This window comes from Nycticebus coucang, chromosome 3 (assembly GCF_027406575.1).
Source record: "Nycticebus coucang isolate mNycCou1 chromosome 3, mNycCou1.pri, whole genome shotgun sequence".
In the NCBI taxonomy this organism is placed as follows: Eukaryota; Metazoa; Chordata; class Mammalia; order Primates; family Lorisidae; genus Nycticebus; species Nycticebus coucang.
Window position 1 is genome coordinate 95,899,639 of NC_069782.1, and position 22,174 is coordinate 95,921,812.

Here is a 22,174-nt window from a genome sequence, read left to right on the forward strand (position 1 = left end):
CCCTGACAACCATTTAGATCCCTTCCCCGAGTCTGACTTCCCTGCCCATGGTCTGGAACTAACCAGAGGCCCAGGGTTGCACAATGACTTCCCCTGATAGGGTGGTACACCATTGTGTGGTGGCCTGGGGCTGGCCCGGATGCCCCTTACAGCACAGCTGTTCAGAGCCCGGGTGATATGGGCTGAGGCTGGGTGGAGGCAGCCCAGGCTGTTTGCAGGAAAGCCCAGCTCTCAGGAAACTGGGGGGAGGAGGACCTGGTGGGGGGCTCAGATATAGAATTTTTCTTGGCTTTAGGCAGGCCCTGTGCTTATTGAACTGGTCTTTTTTCTTTTCTTTTATTTTCTTTTTGTGAAATAGTCTTACTCTGTTGCCCCAGGCTAGAGTGCTTTGGTATCAGCCTAGCTCACAGTGACCTTAAACTCCTAGGTTCAAGTGATCCTCCTGCCTCAGCCTCTGAAATAGCTGGGACTATAGGTGCCCAACACCATGACACCTTGGTAATTTTTGCATTTTTAACAGAGACAGGATCTTGCTTTTGCTCATGCTGGTCTCAAACTTCTAAGCTCAAGCAATTCACCCACCTCCCAGAGTGCCAGGATTACACGCTTGAGCCACCGCACCTAGCCAAGAATCTCATCTTTTAAAATAGGGATTCAAAGGATGCCTCTTCCAGAAACTCTTCCCTGACTGCTAATTCTGAGTTCATAGCACTCTGGGCATCTCACTCAGAGTATCAACTCTGTTACATGTCCTCTGCCAGACCGTAGGCTATGGGGGGCTGATGCTTCTCTGGCTTCTTAGCCTCTAGTTCAGACTGTTGTTGGATTAATGAATGAATGAAGATTGCCTTTGTCCTCCAGGAAGACTGGTTCTGAGCCAGTGAGGGCTGGCTTGAAACCAGGCAGATAATTGCAGGTGGGAAGGAAAGCATGGGATGTGGGCCTGTCGGATTTCCCTGGACAGATGTGTACAGGCTGGTACTTGCCCTCTCACCTCTGTTAGACTGTGGCAAACCTTCCTGGAATCTCAAGATGGCTGGCCTGATGCTGCTCAGGGCTCTGGTAACTTCAGGATGGGCTGGGATAATTCCTCATAAATCCATTCAGTGAAATCTGCCCACTGACAGAGAAGAGCCTCTGCTCTGGTCACTTCTGGCATGGCTCTTGGCTCAGTCCTTGGGTCTCCTGACCCTGAGAGAGGGTTACTGCCCGGAAGTGAGGGTCTGGTAATTGGAGGTAAATGCAGGCATTGGCTGCAGGCCTGTAGCTTGCCAGCTTCTGCCCCATCCCCACCCTGGCTCAGTTAGGTCAGAAGAGAATGGAGAGGGGCTCTTAAAAAGGCAGTGGGGCTACAGTGAGCTGTGACCGTGTCACTGGACTCCAGCCTGGTGATGGAGCAAGACCCTGTCTCAAAAAAAGTGGGGGTGGGGGTGTGGGGTGCAGTGGAGGTTCACAACTGTAACAGCATACTCTGAGAAGCTGCAGCAGGAGGATCGCTTGAGCCTAGGAGTTTGACACCAGCCTGGGAAACATGTAAGACTTTGTTTCTACAAAAAAAAAAAAAAAAAAAGTTAGCTGGGGATGGTGGGAGGCTGAGGCAGGAGGATCACTTGAGCCCAGGAATTCAAGGTGCAGGGAGCTACCATGGCACCCCTGCAATCCAGCCTGGGTGACAGAGCAAGCTCCTGTCTCAAAAAAAAAAAAAAAAAAAAAAAAGGCTCAGCACTCATAGCTCAGTGGTTAGGGCACCAGCCACATACACTGAGGCAGGTGAGTTTGAACCTGGCCCGGGACCACTAAACAACAATGACAACTGCAACAACAACAAAAACAAATAGCTGGGTGTTGTGGCAGGCGCCTTTAGTCCCAGCTACTTGGGAGGATGAGGCAGAGAATCGCTTGAGCCCAAGAGTTGGAGGTTGCTGTGAGCTATGATGCCACAGCATTCGACCGAGGGTGACAAAGTGAGACTCTGTCTCAAAAATAAATAAACAACCAAACAAACAAACCAACAAAAGGAGAAGCAGTGGGACGAGCCTTTGGGGAGCCCCAGATAGACTGTCCCTGGGAGCTGTTGGACAGAGAGCTCTGGCCTCTGCTCTGAGTGCTGCCTGGGCTTGAACTCCCTATGGCTCCCAGAACCCACCTCTGATAACTGCCTGCTCGCAGGCTTTAGTTCAGGCTGATTCCCCAGAATATGTTTGTTGCTTGGCTGTGCTAACTGTGACTGACGGGCAAGACTCAGCTGTGTCAGCTCCTCCAGGAAGCTTTCTCCTAGCTCTTTGCAGTGCCCCATCTGCACGTGACACCTTCACTTGGATTCCTCATTGCCTCCCTTACTCAACTGCATCTCTTTAGGCCACGGGCCACACTGTCTTCACCTCTGTACCTCCAGTGCTGGGCACATAGTAGGCATTTAGGGAACAATGGCTGAAGGAATGCATGAGTGAAGGAATGAATGAAAAAATGTGTCCCAGTGCTAGTTACTCAAACTATGTTCCTATGGTCACTGTGGTTCTTCATGAGGTTTCCCCTGCAATAACCAACTTGAAGAAGAAGGGAGAAAAAGAAGAGATAGATAATGATGATGATGATGATTATTTGAGACAGAGTCTCCCTCTGTTGCCCTGAGTAGAGTGCCATGATGTCATAGCTCATAGCAACCTCAATATCTTGGGCTCAAGTGATGCTCTTGCCTCACCCTCGCAGGTAGCTGGGACTGGGACTACAGGCACGCACCACAATGGCTGGCTGTTTTTTCTATTTTTAGCAGAGACAGGGTCTTGCTCTTGCTCAGGCTGGTCTTGAACTCCTGAGCTCAAGTAGTCCACTCCCCTTGGCCTCCCAGAGTGTTAGGATTACAGGTGTGAGCAACCTTGCCCAGCCTATTCTGAGTGTTTAAATGTGGCTAGGACAAGATCCCATTTCTTTAATTCCCTTTTTTTCTAGGAACCAAAAGGACACCCAATTTTGCTTCCAAACCTCGGTCTTAGAATGTTACGGGTCCTACTTACTGCCTTTCTGGGAAACTTTAGGACTGGGGGGTGGGAGTAGTAGCACGGAGGGAGGACACGTAACAGAGTTGACCCTCTGGGATGCCTGGAATGCTCAGAGCTAGCAGCCAGGTGGGGGTTTCTGGAAGAGGCATCCTTTGCATTTCTATTTTAAAGGGTGAGATTCTTGGCTAGGGGTGGTGGCTCAATGGCCTGCATCTGGATTGGGGAGCATGGCAAATGCTGTCACATTTTGCTCACTCCAAATTTATTCTCTGCCTCTTCCTCATTAACAGAGTCCTTATTTTTTATGAGGCAGTGATATGTCTGGTTTCAAAGTAATAAGCCAATCATGAAAATCCTGTCCCTCATTTTTTTCTGAGCTTCCTGTAGCTTGGGTACCCATGTGGCCCACTTCTGGCACATAAGACATAAGCAGGACTCTGGAGGGTGGTTCTGAGAACCCTTTTGCTTTCCTGATAAAGGGGCAGAGTGGCTGCCATAGCTGTTGTTTTTTTTGTCATCTTCCTACCCTGAATGCTGATGTGATGCCTGGAGCTAAGCAGCTATCTTGCAACTATGAAGGAAAGGGCAAGAACATTAGCTCTGACATCACCAAGCATGAAATCAATATTTGTAATTCTCAAAAAAAAAAAAAAAAAATCTGTAATTCTCTCTAGAGTTTTTGTTACATGAGTAAATGCATTGATTTATTTATGGCTCCATATTTAAGTTTCTGTTACTTATAGCCAAATATATCATAAACGTTATTGGAGGGATGACCAAGATGATCCACCCTGAAGCTAGGTGCGATTGGGGTGAGGTTATGTCAAAACTGGGTCCTTTCATGTTACCACAAGAAATGATACTCCCACCCTGCCTTTCCCCTGCTCTGGGCAGTTAGTTACTTGTGTCCTGTAAATGTGCCTCATTTAGCCTACTGAGTGTGACTGCCTGTATAATGGGCATCTAGTGTCAGGAATGCCTGACCCTGGGCATCCCTGGGGCTGAGGGTGCCTAGGGGGGTGCCCAGAGCCAGTCCCATTTCCTGGGCTCCTCAGAATATGGTGGTGGATCTTCTAGGATTATTGGCTCAATTTCTACCAATATCTCCAGAAAAAGAGCCCACCACAGATCTGGTTTGACTCCACCTCCCATAGTGTTGTTACCAGAGAGGAGGGGTCCAATAGAGGCACCTGCTCTGGGGGAAGGGGACAGAGCTAAGGCCTCACTTACAATAAGGGAGACAGACTGCAAAAATGTTCTGAATCTTCTACCCACTCTTTATAATGGGACTTTGTAGGGCATTCCTTCAAAAGGGGGAGTTTATTTTCCCATATTTTGAGTCTGGGCTGAACTTGCTTTGGCTAACAGTGTGGCAAAAGTGACTTTGTGCCAGTTCTAAGCTAGGGATGTAAGAGGCCTGTTCCCTCCTGGACTCCTTTCCAGTTCCATGCAAACAAGCATGGGCTTTTTGCCTTTTAGAGGAGTTGTCCTTGTTACCCCAGCTGACAGCCAGTCAACCTTAAAAAGCATAGCCACCCAGCTAACGTGCAGGTGACCACACATGAATGAGGGATCCCTGCTGAGGCCAGAAGAACCGCCCAGCTAAGCCAGGCTGAAATTGCCAGCAGGACTGCAAATTAATACAGCCTTTTTGGAAAGAAGTATGGAGAATCCTCAAAGAGCTAAACAGACCTTCCATTTGATCCCACAATCCTATTACTATGTATCTATCTACCCAGAAGAAAAAAATGATTTTACCATATGACATTTGTACTAGAATGTTTATCGTAGCTCAAATCATAATTACAAGGATATAGAAACTACCCAAGTGTCCATCAACCTATGAATAGATGAATAAACTCTGGTATATGCGTACCATGGAATACTATTCACTCATAAACAGATGGAGATTTTACATCTTTTGTATTTATGTGGAAGGATTTGGAGAACACTCCTAAGTACCATAAGAATGGAAAAGCCAGCATTCCCCGTACTCAGTACTAATACGAAACTAGTAGATGAACAACTACAGGCCCACCCAAGAGAAAAATACAATTAAATTCAGCAAAGGGGAAGGGGGGAAGGGAGAGGGATTGGCAAGCTCTCCCCTGATGGATACAATATATGGGTATATGGCATGCCTCCTAGGTGAAGGGCTCAATTGCAACGTGGACTTTACCTAACAAACACAAATGATGTAATTTAATTGTATGTACCCTTATATTAATTTGAAAAAAAATTGCCAGCCTGCCAAATTAGAGCTAAATACATTTTATGCCTCTATGTATTGTTTGGTTTGTAAGGCCTCATTACTGTGGCAATAGGTAGCTGATATAATCCTCCACCTCCTCGTGGTTTACCAAGTGCTTCTACAGACATGAGCTAATTTGATTCCCCAAACACCTATGAAGTAGACATTATCTCTCTTTTGCACATGACAAAACTGATACGCCGACAGGTTCTGACTTGCCTGTGATCATGCAGCCAGCTCCGCAGTGCTCCTGACTCCAAATTCCCTGGTCTCAATTTATAAACTGCGCCCACTGCAGCTCATCACTCCCAGATAGTCATCACCTCCCCTCTGCCCCAAGGCCTACACCACCTTCAACCTTGCAAACCTTGAATGCCACTGTGGGCAGGCCCCGTTCATTCAAATATCAGCCTGAATCATGGACATCAGTTTTTTTCCCACCCTGTTGTGACAGCACATCAACTCACATGACAAGGGGAAAAAGGTCAGAGGGCCACCTTTTTCATAAGGCAACACCACACACACTAGTGTGCCCCCACCATGCACAGCTTGGCAGGTGGAGTAGGGGCTGGGCCAGGCCCCGATACAGAAGCTCAACCTGTACCATCCTATAGAGCGGCATTCTGAGCACCCAGAGGATTAAAGAGAGGTTCAGTATAGCCGCATACTTGGCCGAACTAGCACCCCAGCTTTGCATGCAACAGGCCATCCATACATATGCTCAGGCTGACAGACTAACGGCCAACGCGGAGCAGTCAGGGATCCACCTGCTGTCAGGAGTTCATGTCTCTTTTCTTGCTTCCCTCACACATAGGCAGAGCTACCGTGCCTGCCCTCCCCTCCCTGTAGCCACCCCCATCACTCACCGACAGAGTAGGGGTACCCTCATCCTCCACGGTGACAACCAGGTGGTAGAAGCTCTGGTGCTCGCGGTCAGGAGGGGCAGGCCGTGTGGTGATCTCCCCGCTGATGCGGTCCATGCGGAAGGTCATGTCCTCGTTGCCCTCAGTGATGTAGTAGGACAGGACACTGTTGATCCCGATATCACGGTCGGTGGCTCTCACCTGGACCACAGCAGTACCTCCGCCTACGTTCTGGGAGGAGAGCCAACAAGTGGTCATTCTGGAGTCAAGGCCTTTGGGGCAAAAGTTATCACCTGCATCTAGCAGCCCAGCAGCTTCCCCTGGGCCTCATGAAAGCTTTGCTCTATCTACCGTGGAGCAATGCTGAGGACGGGAAGGATGATGGTGGCTTCTACTGTATGCTGAATCCTCTCTACAACCCTACGAGGTAGGGACTGGTGCCATCCATATGTACAGGTGAGAAAAGCCAGGTGCAGGGAAGGAGCATGTGCAAGTCCACACAGCCCATCAGTGGGGTGACTTGGGGGATCATGGCCTGAGAGATGGACCCCATCCTGTGCCATCCTGCCTTCCTGAATGTCCAAACCTGGCATGATACCCAGCAATGCCCAAGTGAAAATTCTCCTGGAGTGGCTCAGTCTTAGGACTGAATATCAGATACATTTTTAAGACTAGGGGTTAGAATGTAATTATGAAAGAGCCACAGCTTCCATGCCTGGAATCTGAGTGACTAGTAGGCCAGGCAGACATTTAAAAAGTGCTTTGTGGTTGGTCATGTCCACTGTCCCTCCCAATGTCCAGCTGTGTGGACACCGGAGCTGTGCTCACCTCATTCACACTGACATTGTATCCAAAGGGGCTCTCGATCACCGGAGGGTTGTCATTGACATCCAGGATAGTCACCTGTAGGATGTGGTCCTTCTTCCGTGGAGGGGTGCCACGGTCGGAAGCCACAACCTGCACAGAGGAGGATGACGGAAGTCAGGGCCACAGGGTAGAGGAGGATCAGGAATGTGGAGTCTGAAAGGGCTGTCTCCATAGCGGGGAGGATTCAGGAGGGCAAAAAGACTCACTGACCCATCCCTGTCCCTGGGTGGCCTGGCCAACCCTGGGCTCTCCCCAAAGCTTTACCTTCTGCCCCATGCTGTGACCAATCCCGGCCCAATCCTTGCCTGACTTGGGACCCTCATTTGGAGCCGGACTCCAGTGTGCTCAAGACTTTACCTTCTAATCTACCCCTGCCTCTATTCTGAGCTGTGCCAGCCTCTGAATAGGACTCTGGACCTGCAACCTGACCCAAAGCTCTTCTTCTTTTAGCTTCCAAGGCCCCTATCTCATGCTCTCAGATCTGGCCTCTGGCAAATAGGGAGAAAGCCTCAAAGAATCTTCTCAGCAATGAGCTGGAGTCCTAGTCATAGGTTGAGCCTGTCTCTGGAAGCCTGGATGCTGCCCAGGTGGCTGTGGGGCAGCAGTCAGTGCGGTGAGGAGCTCAGGCCCTTGCAGAGGGGCAGTCCTGAGGTCCCTACAGAGGCTTCTGCAAACACCCCCAGCCACAGCGATGCTGCAGTGATGTGGCGTTGGTGGCTCCTCACATCTGCATTTGTTTCTCACCTCAGCACAGGCAGGCCAGGGGCATTTTTTTGGTGCATTGCACAGGTGGGAAAACTGAGGCCCAGACAGAGTGGTAAGTAACTCTTCCACCATGTCTGTGGAAGAGATGGGGCTTCCCCAGCACCATCAGACTTTCTCTCCTGGTTCTCACAGTAGGTACAGACACCTCAACTGCTTCCTCCCAGGAACTCAGAGATCCTCCAGGTTGCCCTCTCCCCAGTGGCCTCACTGTGCTCTTGCCCTTGAGCAGTGCAGCCGGCCCCATGTTACTTGGTGACTGCAGATGAACTGACCACCAGGTGTGTTGATGGTTTAGCTCCCTCCTGGATGGTCAATAGTGGCCAGTCCAGGGGCTGAGCCAGCAGCCACCTCTCAGCCTGAGGGGGCCAGTCCCCACCTTGAGGATATAGTGGTCCAGCTCTTCTCTGTCCAGGGGCTTGGCCACAAACACTTCACCAATGGAGTCGTTGGTGGTGACAATCTCAAAAGCTCCAGCGATGTTGCCAGAGGCCAGGGAGAAGAACACCTGTTGGGGAGGAGAGAGGGTGAGAGGTGGGGAGGCACAGTGGCCAGGGCAGGCCACCCAGGCCCTCTGTTCAGCAAGGACATTTGGGAACACACAGTTTCATCCCTCAAAATGGGTGTGGCAGGCCTAATGAGGTGGCCATGCCTGTTGCAGGCTCCTGGGCTGGGGGTTGGGGGGTGGGATATCAACATAATGGCTTGGGGACTAAGCAAGTGGGTATGAGTCTCACAGCACTGGTGTCACCCCAGGGGCAATGCTACTTATGCTGGGGCAGGCATGTGCCGTGAGTCACCTGGATTCCACCTGGCTCTTATAACAACCCTGTCACAAAGCACTGTTCTCTTCAGCGTGCAGAGAGGAGGCTCAGAAATGCAAAATAATTAGCCAAAGTCACGCAGTTTGCAAATGATGAAGTGATTTGAGCTCACATACTTCTGACCCCAAAGCCAGCCTTTCTCGGCCCCCAGAGGTGTGCAACCCATTTTTAACACCCTCTTACACACCTCCTGATGCACGCAACAGATAACTGTGGTGTGAACACTGATGTGCTTCGGCACCCCTCCTCCTGCACTCTGGGGGGTCCAAGCCTGGAGTGACATGGAGCAAGGTACTGTGTGCTTTGTGGATGTGGTGATGATGGAGTAACGTGGAAAACATAACCTTATTTCGGGGGCTGGCCTTAATGCTCCACGTCCACTTGACCCAGGCAAGGCCACCTGCCGGCACAGCTTTGGGGCAGCTCTGTGCCTTCTCCCTGACATGGACCAGTATGGGTACAGGTGTCCTGCTCAGGGTCAGGGACAGGGGCTGCATGAGCTTCCCCTTGGGGTTTGGCAAGAGGGACAGCTTAGATGGCCCTTCTACCTGAAGGAACTGTGGGGCCCCTACTGACAGGGGAGATCCTACTGATTTCACTGGGTGCCCACCTGCCCATTGCTGCCAGCATCAGGGTCCCGGGCCTTGACAGTTGCCACTCGCTGGCCCACAAGGCAATCCTCAGGTACGCTGACTGCTGAGTCGGAGGTGAAGTCAAACCGGGGGCTGTTGTCATTCTCATCCAGCACAGTGATATAGACCTGGGGGTGGGGGTGGATGTAGTCAGAGGCCTACCACCTCCTTCCCGCACCCCCACCCTGCAGCTCCAAACTTCTAGGCCCTGCAGTGGGTCCAGCAGGAATCAGACCCTGATCAGTTCTGGAATATCCGTGAACTTTTCAGAGCCCACTAAAAACAATCCTGACTTACAAAAGAGGCCCTGAGCCCATTTGTCCTGGCAGCCTGGGGCTTTCCTGGCACCCAAATTTGGGAGCCAGGAGGGCAAGGGAAGAGGAATGCTGGGGAGACTCTCAGAGGTGGTGGGGTTGGAGGCAACTGGGAAGCTGTGTCCTGGCTAGAAGGCACAGAGGCTGGGAATGCTGGCCTGGCATCGCCGTAGCTTCCTGTTTTTCAAAAGAAACAAGGAATCCAGATTTTTAAGTGAAATTAGCTGATGAGTAATAAAAATTTAAAAAGAAAATTATGTGTGGGCTGACGAAAACACATATGATGGCCAGATATTGCCCCAAACCGTCCTTGTTTGCAACCTCTGGGTCAGAGAGAAGAAATGGACCCAGGAAGGGGAGAGGCCATGAGGTGGCTTGGTGTCCCACTGGGGAGAGGGGCATATGGAGAAGACACGTGAATTTCCAGCTGTCAGATAAAAACCGCCTGGTCAGAGAGGGCTTCCCTGAGGAAGTGACTCCAGCTGAAATCTGCAGAATGCATGGAAGTTGATGCAGTTAAAAAGGAAGAGCAAAGTCCCTGTGGTGTGAGGAAACACACAGTCCTAGCCCTTCTGACTGGCAAAGAGCATAATGTTTCATAATGGCTCAGGCTTCTTGTGGAGGTAAGATAGGGTACCAGGAAAGAAAGCCCGCAGTGGGCAGAGCCTCCAGCCCATGGACAGCTAAGACCACAGAGGCTGGGACCCCAGGCACCCTTGTGTTCACATGGGTGCATGAGGGTCGTAGGAGGCTCAGGATCTAGGACGCCCAGGGCAGGCCCCCTCCCACTGCACTTCCCCAGCCCTGCCCACCTCTCCACACTGCTGGGGAGATGCCACCTCATCCTCTCTCATAGCAGTTTCCTCCTCCTCGGTTCTAGCCACACTCCCCTATCTTAGGCAGCTATCAGAACCTCAAGGGAGTGAGTGGGCTTTATAACAGGACCAACTTCACCACTCACTAGCCTTGTGATTTTGGCAAAAAGCTATTCAAGCGCTCTGATTTTCTATTTCCTCAGCTGAAAACCAAAATGAGACTACCACCCTCAGACGCTGGGAGGATGCTGTCAGGAAGGGGTGGCACACTGCTATCCCCAACCCTGCTTCTTGCCTGGCACACATTCACGATTTCCCTCACCAAGACTCTGCCTATGTGTCAGGAATTTTGGTTAGGGAGCCCCTAACAGTCTGCTCACCTGTGAAATGGGAAAAACGCCCCTCCACTGTTCTCAGGGTGAACACGGACAAAGCCTATGTAATCTCATCCCTCCAAACACCCTCACACTGGTTAAGGCCTGTTCTGCTCACTGCTTCCTCACAGCCACAGGGACTTTGCACATGCTGTCACTGCTGTCAGGAACAGCATATTCTTCCTTTTTAACTGCATTAACTTCCATGCATTCTGCAGATTTCAGCTGGAGTCACTTCCTCAGGGAAGCCCTCTCTGACTTTGCTCACCTCTTATTACAGGCTTTCTCTTAGGAATACATTCTCTGGTGCGATAATTTGTTCAATGTCTCTCTCTAACTGTATCTTATGCTTGGGAAGGTAGGTGTTCTGATTTTGGTGCCTGTCACATAGTAGGTGTTCAGGCCATGACTGCTACTCTGATCAAAATGCTGGCTGTGAGGTAAGGGTGAGGGTGCTGCTGGGCCTCCCATTAGAAGGGAGTCAGTCTCAGTGGGCCAGGAGGAGGACAAGTGCCCAAGTCTATGGAATTATATAGGGAGCTGTGTGCCTACCCGAGGCCTCATGGTCCACACTTCCCTCCCCCTCCCCCTCCCCCTTGAAGGCCGGAGGGTATTACTCAAGTGCTCCAAAGCAGAGTCAACCCCCACCCATTCTGCTCTTCCTGTCTGCCTGCTCATCCATCCTGGGGGCCTCAGGGTCTGCTAGGGACAGGGAGGAGTCAGGTGGAGGTGAGCTGTGGTTTGGGTTCTAGCCCCGCAGAGGAAACAGTAGCTCTTAGACTGCCTTTTAAGTGCCCCTCCCTGCCTCCACCCTAGCACCTCACAGAGTGTTGGGGTGATGTGGGCTGTTGCATCTGGGGCAGCAGTACCTAGGAGACTCTGAGAGGAAGCCAGGGTAGAACAAAGCAGGGTAGCCCTATTTCCTGGAAGATGGTGAAGTGACTATGGAAACACAGGGGCCCATGCAGGAGTGTGCACTCTGAAGCTCTTGCCAACCATGTAGAGGAAGTGGCTGCCTGGTCCACAGAGGGGCACCCCGGCCATCTCTGCTGCCTCTCAGGCCCCTCTGATCTCACTTGCCATATTCATCATATTGACCCAGGGCAGAGGGCCAGTTGGGCCCATTTTATGGATGAAGGTACTGAGGCTAAGAAGGCCTCCTTTCCCTCCCCTGAGTCCTAGTCCCTCTAACTGGCAAGCCAGGACCCTCGCACTGCCTACTACCCTCTGCCCAAAGGCTTGCTCAGTCCATCCTCCAGGACCTCCTGAGGGGAGCTGTGGGGGGTTATGCTGATCACAGACTCCTTCAGCCCCTGAGGACCCCACTGATGAAGGGGCCTTCTGGTGTGGCTGAGCCTCAACAAGGGCCGTTGGATGCAGGCACCTCCAGGGATTTAAGGAGCTGAGGACCCCAAGCAGCTGTGTTTGGCTCTGAGACTGGACACTGGGTTGGCTTCTCCCCACTGGGCTAATGTGAAAGGGATTCAGTAGGGAGTGATAATGGACTGTGCCCAAGACTGAGGTAGTGATGATCATCTGGACACCCCATATGGGCTCTAGACGGCAGCTGACCCAACTGGTGGGTGTTCAGATCAATCGCTGAGCGCTACTCTGTGATCACCATAGGAAGCCACACCCCCTATCCCCTCTCAGGTGGCCATCCCCACACCCTGTCCCATTTCAAGCTCAGCCTGGGCTCCCCTGCCTGTCTTTCCTCTCAGGCTGGGGGAATGGACCAGAAACCTTGTTTAACATCTCTAACCCCAGAGCCCTCCCCCCACAGGGCCCCCAGCACCCAGCCTTCCCTGCCTTTACTTAGAGGCTATCCTAGGGCAGAGGCTCACTCTGTACCCACAGCAGCCCTTCCCAAGAACTTCTAAGGCTCTAGCACTGGGCACCCCACTTCACATGCCTACACCAACCTCCAATAGAGGGACGGAGTCCCCTTTACAGATGTGAAAGCTGAAGCACCAGGACAGAACATCACTGCCTTCACACCCACCACCAGGACTAGTTTACAAAGAGCTTCCTACCCACCATTTCCCACTACTTTCATCACATCCTCTGAGAAGGCAGAGATGCTGGCGTGACCCTCATTTTAGACCCAAGGAAGAGAAGCACAGAGAGGTCAAGCGGCTTGCCTGTGACACAGCCAGTGAGAAACAGAGCTGGGGTGGGGACTTGGGAGGTCCTCCATTGCAGGTTGCAGCTACTCTGTTATTAGTGCACCCCCACCCCAATTCCCATGGCCGTTGGGCCGGACAGAGAGGGCAGAGACAGGGGATATGCCTGAAGGGCCTGGGCTCCAGGTATGAGAGTGGGTGGACTGGGGAGGGGACTTGCTGAAGGCCTGTCTACTGCCCTCCCTCTGGGGTGGGTGGGAAGGCCTAGGGCCATGCGGGGCTGAATCAGTACTGGCCATGGCTACCAGCACAGAGCCCTGGTCCACAGGCTACTCACCTTCTGTAGGCAGAGTCAGCAGTAGGAGGGCAACGAGAGAAAAGGTAAAGATGCAGATGGTTAGTAGTCTGTGCTCTTCCAGACCCCACGTCCCGGCTGTCTGAGGTCTCACCCTGGCCCAGGCTGCTGGGAAGGCATGGAAGGGCTGGATACAGCGCTGCCCTGGGCTCGCTATTAAGACTCCTGCCCGCTGCCTGGCCCGCAGGTTGGGTGGAAGATGGGGGTTTGTTAGTGTCTTGGGTGGTGATGGGCTGCACCTGTGGGGCTCACACCCGGGGACCCACTCACCACGGTGGAGTCCACCTTGGGGCCACCGTCGTCTGCCACCACTGTCAAAGTGTAGAAGTCACCCTTCTCCCGGTCTACCAGGCCCTTGACTGTGATCACACCCTGCAAGAGAGGCCAGGTAGGTGAGTGACAACATCCCGCCCTCGTTAACCCTGTCCCTCCTGCCCATGTTCCCACATCCATGTCACTTCCTCTGCTTGGCATAACTTCCCCTTGAAGCTTTCGGCTAATATCCTACTGTCCCTCACTCACATTTGGAAGCCACCTCATCTATGAAGGCTTCCTGCTTCTGTAGCCAGGTAGAACCGTGAGCTTCCTTGGGCCCCAGAGATGCTCCATCAAACCCCCATCTTTGTCTTTGTGCACCCTCCCCATGGTGCTCTGAGGTGCATCCTTGATTATTCCCATTTCCACTCCTCGCCTGAGAACTGTCTGAGGGCTGGGGAGGGTCTTGGTCATCTTTGTGTTGATTTGTGATCCTAATTTCCTCTGGGACAAGGTCTGGCATATTGGAGTGATTGCCTTTTTTCAAAGAAGGGATTTTGATAAAAGACACACTAAAACAAAGTGGAGGAATCAGAGTCAGGTGAGAGATGGGAGACAGTGGCACCAGACACATAGCTAAGAATGGCTATTGCTATGAAGCCCAGAATTCATACCTGAGCTTCCTAACAGCCAAGGTCAAAAGGGAAATAGGATGACTTGTCTAGCTTTCTGTGATATAATAAAACATATATATTTGGTCTCTGACTCAGGTTCCTGGCACAGAGCTCCTAAAACTCTTGCAATTTCTTGGGCAACAGGGGTGGCTAAAGGAATCTTTTGTTCTAATATATGGTCTTTGTTCTAGTTCCTGACACAGAGCTCCCAATCCCTTGGTCCCTCTCCAGTAATAGGAATCTTTTGGTCTAATGAGGCAACCCTTGGTGGGCTTCTGGATGGGCACTGGTCCCTAGAAAGACCAAGCCATGATTAGAAGTTTGGATCTTTTAGCCCCACCCTTCATCTCCCATTCTCTAGGAAACAGAGAGAGGCTGGGGACTGAGTTAATAATTGATCATGCCTGTGTGATAAAGCTTCCACAAAAATCCTTGAACTACAGGGTTCAGAGAGCTTCTAGATTGTCGAGCATGTGGAGGAGCCTGAGAGGGTGTGTCTGCCGAGAGTGCAGAGCTTTGTGCCCCTCCCCCACACCTTGCTCCATAGATTTCTTTCTCTGCTTATTTATTTGTATCTTTTAAAATATCCTTTGTAGGCTCAGTGCTGTAGCTCAGTGGTTAGGGTGCCGGCCACATACACCAAGGGTGGCGGATTTGAACCCAGGCCTGCTAAACAACTGTAACAAAAAAATAGCCAGGCATTGTGGCAGGCACCTGTAGTCCCATCTATTTGGGAGGCTGAGGCCAGATAATTGCCTGAACCCAAGAGTTTAAAGTTGCTGTAAGCTGTGACAACACGGCACTCTACTGAAGGCAACATAGTGACTCTGTCTTAAAAAAAAAAAGTAGCCGGGCGTTGCAGCGGGCGCCTGTAGACCCAGCTACTTAGGAGGCGGAGGCAAGAGAATCACTTGAGCCCAAGAGTTTGACATTACTGTGAGCTGTGATGCCACAGCATTCTACGGAGGGTGACATAAGGAGACTCTGTCTCAAATAAATAAATAAATAAATAAATAAATAAATAAAATAAAATATCCTTTGTAATTAACTGGCAATAAGTAAAATGTTTTCTTGAGTTCTGTGAGCTCGTCCAGCAAATTAATTGAACTTAAAGAGGGGGTCATGGAACCCCTGATTTACACCTGGTCAGAAGCACAGATAACATTCTGGGGCTTGTGACTGGTATTCAAAGTGGGGGAAGTCTCATGGGGCTGAGCCCTCAACCTATGGAATCTGACGCTAGAAATGTTCAGAATTGAATTCAATTATAGGCTACCCAGCTGGTGTCCAGAGGGCCGGAGAACTGGTCGTTGGTATGAGAGAAAGCCCCATATACATCTCAGTGACCAGAGGCAAAATATTCTGTGATGAGTGTGAGTACAGAAGGAAAAGCAATTGTTTTCTCCTATCATAAAAAACAATTGTTTTTTCCTATCATAAACTTTCATCGTCTAGTAACAAGAAGGACACCAAGTTGCTAAATATTAAAAGGCATGTGTCACAGGGATGTTTATCTCAAGGACACTTTAGGACAAAGAGGAACAGGTGGTATGTATAGAAGAAACTTGGTAAATGTTGGCTGGATTTAAAGGCACGGTACTCCCTGCCCATAGCCATGCTCACCGTGACAGCGTCTATCTTGAAGAGAGCTTTGGCCTGGGCGCTGGTGTAGGCGTCAAAGCGGTAGGTGATCTGGTTGAGGTTGTCAATGGAGTAGGCCTGGACCCGCACAATCTCAGTGCCCAGGGCCAAGTTCTCCAGGATGGTGGCCTCATAGGAGGCATTGGAGAACTGCACGGCCTCATCTAGCTCATTGAGCAGGGTGATATAGACGCTGCAGAAGCCCTGGTTGAAGGGGGGGGCCTGGTCAGTGGCAGACACATTCATTAAGTAGCTGGTCTTGGTCTCGTAATCCAGGTAGTCCACGGTAATGATAAGCCCAGTGCTCTCGTCAATCTCGAACTTTCCCTCTGCGCCCAACAGGATGCGGTAGTTCACCAGGCCGCCATCCCCTGCAGGAGGACACAGGGGCTATGTAGTCCATGGGCAGTGGGGTGGGGGGCTGCCCTGTGGCTGTGACCATGGGCTGGTCCAGCCAGCACATGCTGCCCCACCTCTGAGGATTGGATCATCTCGACAGACGTGGTAGAGATAGGTCAGGATCAGTGTGGGTGGCAAGGTCCAGTGCACAATGGTGACCCCTCCTCTGGTGCTTGGCCCTTGCACCAGAGATATGCCAGAGGGGATCAGTTCTGCTCTGAGAGCCTCACAATTCAAGCTCGAATACCTCTCTTTGACATTTGGAAAGAGGATGGAGAATTAAGCATCTCTTGCAGTGGAGACTTTGATTTAGAAAGTTAGATGAGGCAGCATGCTCAGAGGTGGCCAAACCCTCATTTGGTTCCTCTCATGAAAGGATTTCAGTGCCAAGGACACCTTCCTCATGTTCCTTACTCCCTATACCCCACATCCCTGCTCCTGGGAACACATCATACAACTAGGAGGCAGAGCTGAGATTCCTTAGGCTGAATTCATCGAGGGAGAGCAGGAAAGTAAATGGTCATAAAACTACTCAGGGAATCCAAGACTTCCTTTAAATGACTTGCAGAACTCTGAATGGATGTGCATTTTCCTGGGAAGAGGATCCATAGATTTCACAAGTTTCTCAAAGGGAGTCCTGACCCAGAAAAGGCCATGAAGCACTGGGCCACGGCAATATATGTGACCTAACCTGTGGTAACAAGTCCTTTCGGGAGAATAAGCCACATGAAGGTTTTCAGACATGTTTGTCCCTCCGATCTGTCCAGGCTACAGGCAGGTGGGGGATGCTGAGGGAGGACTTGGGAATTCCCAGAGTGTGTGACGTGAGGGGAGAGGAGGCGCTCAGGGAGCCTGTCTGGGGTGGGAGACCCCCAGGAAGAGTTCCTCTCTGCTGTATCCCTGGCTGGGGTGAGACAGGTGCTTCTCCCTTGTTTTGCACTGCTGACTGCAGCCACCCTGGGGCTTGGGCCCTCAGTGAGGTTCAGGCCACCTCCAGGGCTGATTGTTACCCTACAGAATAGGACACTGCCCCTCGGGGGATTGTGTGTGCCAGGCCCCGAGCTGGCCCTGTGGGACATGAGCTATGGCTGGCTAGAGGAGCAGGAGGCAGACGGTTTTCTGAAAAATCCTTTTCATCTCTCCCAGCCCCACCTAGTACCTCACCCAAGGCCAGCAGGGAGCTGCCAGTCCTGGGATGAGAAACTTGGACTTGTCAAGCTTGTGACCTCTCCCTGTCCCCAGAGATGGGGACAATTCCCCCTCCAGTTCTCTTAAGTCTGGATTTGGTGGGGAGTGACCAAGACCATCCCAGGAGCCCTTCTCTGGCTTGGTAATGGCCGAATGAGGGAGTCTGAAGCACCCAAGGATGATGGTCACTGCAGGAGTGGGCTGGGTGAGCTGGGGAGAGTCACTTCAGACAATGGGACCCCCAGCTTCTCCCCTGCTGGTCTCACCAGTGTCTCGGTCAGTAGCTCTAACAACGATGACTGATGTGCCAACACCTGCAGTCTCTCGAAGTCCTAGACGGCTGTACTGCTGCTGTGTGAACACGGGGGCCTCATCATTGACGTCCTCCACGTATACAATCACCTGCAGGGGTGGGCCAGGGGGTGAGGTCAGTGCGGGTGCTGGCTGGGGAGCACCATGGCCTGCTTGAGTGGTCTCAGCCCTCCTGGTCCCACTGAGAGTTCCCTCTGGGGGACCTGAGGCTGTGTTGGTCACCATATCCTCCTATCTTGCACAGTACCTGGCACATGGCAGTTGCCCAAACATTATTTGTTCAGCAACGAACCTTATCTTACTCTTGGCTCTGCGACTAACCCTGTGGGAGCCTATGACTAACTAGTGACTCTTTTGGGCCATCAAGTTTCTCAGCTATGAAATGGTGACACTAATATAATAGTGTATACTCCATACCAACTCCTAAGGTTGTTATGAAGACAAAATGAGCCAGGGCCCACAAAAATGCTTGAAAAAACTGGAAGTGACCCTATTCAAATATCAAAATATATCTAGGAGAAAGACAAAACTTGAATGGTGGTTGTAGCAGAGATGTCAATGGCTCAGACTCCTTCATAATTCATGTGCACCTTCTCATGACCAGGAGCCAGTATCAGTGGCTCTTTGAAGGACTAACTCCACCCCACCACCCAGGCTGTCAGAAACCAAACACCCAAGGAGCAGAAATGCATGGAAATTTGCACCCCTGGTGCAGCCCTTAGCCAGACTGATGGGTGTGGAAGGCTCTAGTTCTTTGGTCCTGTTTGGGGTAGTGAAGGAGTTCTAGAGAGCTTTGGGTGGCGGAATCTTTCCCTCCATGTCACCTTGCTGGCTGTTTTTCCTTCCTATCCTACTTGCAGATTTTCCTAGGGATACTTCTTACTAATTACCTTCCCTTGTCTCAGGGTCTGCTGCTGGAGACCCCACCCGAGACGGGTTGTGCAATTATGCATCATTCCCTCACTGCTTATCAGTATTTTCTAAGCTCTGTTTAGTGAATATTCATATTGTGTGTAAGGAGCATAATATAAAGTTGTTCACGGAAAGCCTTGTTTATGGGTATAGATCAGCACCATGATCCTTTCTCCTGGCATCCTCTGGCTCCCCACAGGAGCACCAGGAGGGTCTGTGCAGGTGTGGACAGGGCTGTGTCTGGAGGGGAGGGCATCACAGAGTTACAGACCCAGGGTGCAGGTGCTCAAGGAGCCATAGGGAGGCTACAGACCCAAGGCTCAGGCCTCTTTTCACAGATGGGAGAACAAAGGCCTATAGAGCAGAAGTGACTTGTCCAAAGCCTCATAGCAATTGAGAGGGCTGGAAAGAGGATGGGGCTCTCCTGCTTCCCAATTTATCACCCTATGGGTCTTTGCTCCTGCTGGGGTAAGCTGGCCCCAAACAGGAGGGGCAGCTTCTTCCCAACCAAACAGAGCCAGGGCCAGGAGGAATGGGCTGGCAGAGGGGAGCAGATGGGGAAGGGGAAGGGGTGCTTCTCACAGGTTTCACAGGTGGCCACCAGCTGGAGCGTCCTGACACCCATGTGTCTGAAGCATGTCTGTCTGGCCTCTGGTCACTGCCTCTGGGATTGGCCCTGGTTTCTCATCAGGGAACTAGCTGGGGAGTGAAGGGGCTTCTGGTGGCCCAACTAGTGGAGGACACCCTGGTTTATGGAGCTGGGGGCAGAGAGGCATGGGGACAAAGGTTTCCCCACATCGCTGCTCCTGTGGTTCTCGCAGCCCTGCTGTCATCAGACATTCAAGTCCAGACTCTCAGAACCCACTATGCAAACTAAAGTGTTATGCTGGAGTGCAGCTGTTCACATTCTGGAAGCTCCTAAATTTGGCTTCACCCACAACTTGGCTGGGGAGATCCTGGGTGGAGCGGGTGTCAGGGGGAATTTGTGTGGATGAATTTCGGGAACTCTCCTGTAAACAGAAACTAACTACCCATCTTTCAAAACTGTGAGCCTTCCACCCTTCCTGACTCTGCCTGTCCAAGCGACCTTGACTCTAAGGGTCAAGGGGAAAAAACAGCAAAGTCTGATAGTACCATAAAAAGATGAGGGTGGTAGCACGGGGCCTGGGTGTGGCCTGTCTTCCATGAGTTTGGCTACATGTCACCAAACAACCTATTGTTGGTTTCAGCCTTGTTTTTAGCAGCAGAGGCAGGAGGTAAGATGTGTGTTTTGCAAACCTGAGAGACGCAGCTGTACAGGAAACAGAGGTCTGCCATGCTCCTGCTGGGCTGGAGACAGGTTAACCAGATCCGCTTTCTGTCCAGTGCTGTGCCCCCCCATAGGGATGGAAAGGAGGTGTGCGAAACACATGCATGGGTGTGTATATGCATGTGCCATGTGTACCCTGAGACACCCAGTCTCTGAGAACCATGTCACCCCACATCCCCGACCCTCAATCAGGCTGTCCCTGGTCTCTGAAGCAGGAAGTGCAGAATGTGAATGGCCATCTCTAATGCTGCTGGAAAAATGAATCCAAGGCAAAGCTGGAGTCCCCACATTGTCTTCACAGAGGTCCCCAGCTTTCCTGGGTGTCAGTGTGGAGGCTACACCAGCCCCCAAATTCTCACCTTAAAATTACCCTTTGGGGATGAAACAGTGGTTTCCAAGTGTGCTCTGAAGAGCCTCTGTGATGCAGTGTAGGGTAATGGCGGTTGTGAAACCCATCTCTACCCTTACTGCTGTGTGACCATAAACAAGCTGGCTAATTCCTCTTTGCCTCAATCTTTCCATCTGTAAAATGGGGGTAATAACAGTGCCCACCTCACAGAGCTCTTAATGAGGGTTACACAAGTTACAGTCCATGAAGCACTTAGGAAAATGCCAGGCGCAGTCCTTTAAGAGTACCATTATTGCTCCCAGTTCATGGGGCGCTGTGGCTCTAGGTGTCCCACCCCATACACTGGTCAGCACAGCCTGCTTTGATCTGTTTTATACAGTACCCTGAGATGCTGCATGCTATTTCAGCTACAAAGAAGGTCTGTGGCCAAGAAAGGTTTGCAGCCACAATACCAAGGAACTGACCGGGGCAGGCCTTAGAGACAGGTGTCCCCCACTCGTGAGGTTCTGAGAGGTGCCATAAGGAGGGCTGTGGTTAGAAAGGCTGAAGTCTAGGGACCCAACCCAAGATTTGCTGACATCACTCTGTGGCCTGCAGTGGGCCCCACAGAGGGCAGCTCTGATTTGGGTGTGCTGATCACATGTGAATAAGCGGGTTACAGTCATGCAGGTGAGAATGGCTGTGTGGCAGGGCCTGGGTGCAATTCAGGTAACTGTGTCTGATTCTTAGTCACAAGGCCCCCTAAGCACCCAGGGGATCTGACCCCCTTGGCCATTTCTGATGGGCAGCAATCCCTCAGAGGGCAGTGGCAGGGAGCCAGGTATTTCTTTCCGTCTCCTTCTAGAGCAAAGCTGTGGGACGTCACAGCTGAGTCACTTGCCCCAGCACAGAACCAGGTAGGCTCCTGCTCATTGTTTCCAGCCTGGGGCAACAGCGGGGTAGAAATGTGCTGCTGATAAGAAGGCCCTGCTCTGCCCTGCTCAGCTCTGGGTAAAAGTCCCTGTTACTCTCACTCACATCTCCCATCTCCTTCCTACTCCTGACGTCTGGGTCTGACTCATTTCTTTCCAGTTTAGGGGACAGGGCTGGGAGCTGCTGTGTGTGCAGTGCAGTGGGGGTGGCCTTGAGAGGTCATTTCATTCATCTCAGTCATCCCCCTGCTGCTGGCCCCAACCCAGATGGTGGAAACCTTTGTGTGTTTGTTTCTGACCATTCAGCAAGATTAAGACTGAGCTGATTTCAATTGCACAGGTACAGATGGGCAAAAAAAAAAAAAAAAAATACATTTGGTAGGGCAAGGTGGAGAGGTGATTGGAATATTTTAGGGACAGTTTCCATGGAAAGAGCACTGAACTTGGACTCAGGAGACATGGGCTCAAGACTTAATTCTATCACTAGCAACTTCTCTGTGCCTCATTTTCCTCATTGGTAAAATGAAGTTGGCATCTACACCTCCAAGATCATCTATGTGGGATTTCTTTGGCTCACCCTTGAGAGGTACATGGACGTGGACCAGCATGATAAGAGGTAGCAACTCCCTTTCATGGCTGGAGAAACTGAAGCTCAGAGAAAACTGACAAGTCCAGGATACTGGGCTGGGAAACCCTCACCAAACCCTCAGCCCCAGTACTCTGCCCCACCTAGGTCCCAACTGGTGGCCATCTCCAGCCTAGCTATGGCCTTGGCCCCAGCCCTCACCCTGACGGAGCTCCGCATGGGGCCCAGGTCATGATTGTACGCCTCCACTATCAGCAGGTGGGATGAGTTCCGCTCCCGGTCCAGGGCCCGCGGCCCTCGCATCAAGAGCCCGTTGCTGACATGGATCCGGAAGTTGTTGCCATGGTTACCTGTAGAGAGCAATAGATGAGGTTCATAGGCTCTGCTGTAGGGCAGGGAAAGGAGGGACCTGGGTCCCCCAGAACATTGGTCCTGCCCAGAGATCTTGAGAACCAAGCT

The 22,174-nt window shown here is 51.5% G+C and overlaps 1 protein-coding gene across 3 annotated transcripts in view; it reads right to left on the reverse strand.

Annotated features, from left to right (window-relative positions):
* Positions 1 to 22,174, reverse strand: part of CDH23 (cadherin related 23) — a 419,225-nt gene that overhangs the window by 69,977 nt on the left and 327,074 nt on the right. For all 3 annotated transcript variants that reach the window (XM_053586252.1, XM_053586251.1, XM_053586250.1), the window contains 8 exons: positions 21,917 to 22,065; positions 17,603 to 17,738; positions 15,732 to 16,120; positions 13,450 to 13,551; positions 9,177 to 9,326; positions 8,122 to 8,250; positions 6,942 to 7,070; positions 6,117 to 6,344 (listed from right to left, as the gene is read on the reverse strand). In XM_053586252.1, coding sequence (XP_053442227.1) covers positions 6,117 to 6,344; positions 6,942 to 7,070; positions 8,122 to 8,250; positions 9,177 to 9,326; positions 13,450 to 13,551; positions 15,732 to 16,120; positions 17,603 to 17,738; positions 21,917 to 22,065 — 1,412 coding nt within the window. The remainder of the gene's footprint in view (positions 1 to 6,116; positions 6,345 to 6,941; positions 7,071 to 8,121; positions 8,251 to 9,176; positions 9,327 to 13,449; positions 13,552 to 15,731; positions 16,121 to 17,602; positions 17,739 to 21,916; positions 22,066 to 22,174) is intronic.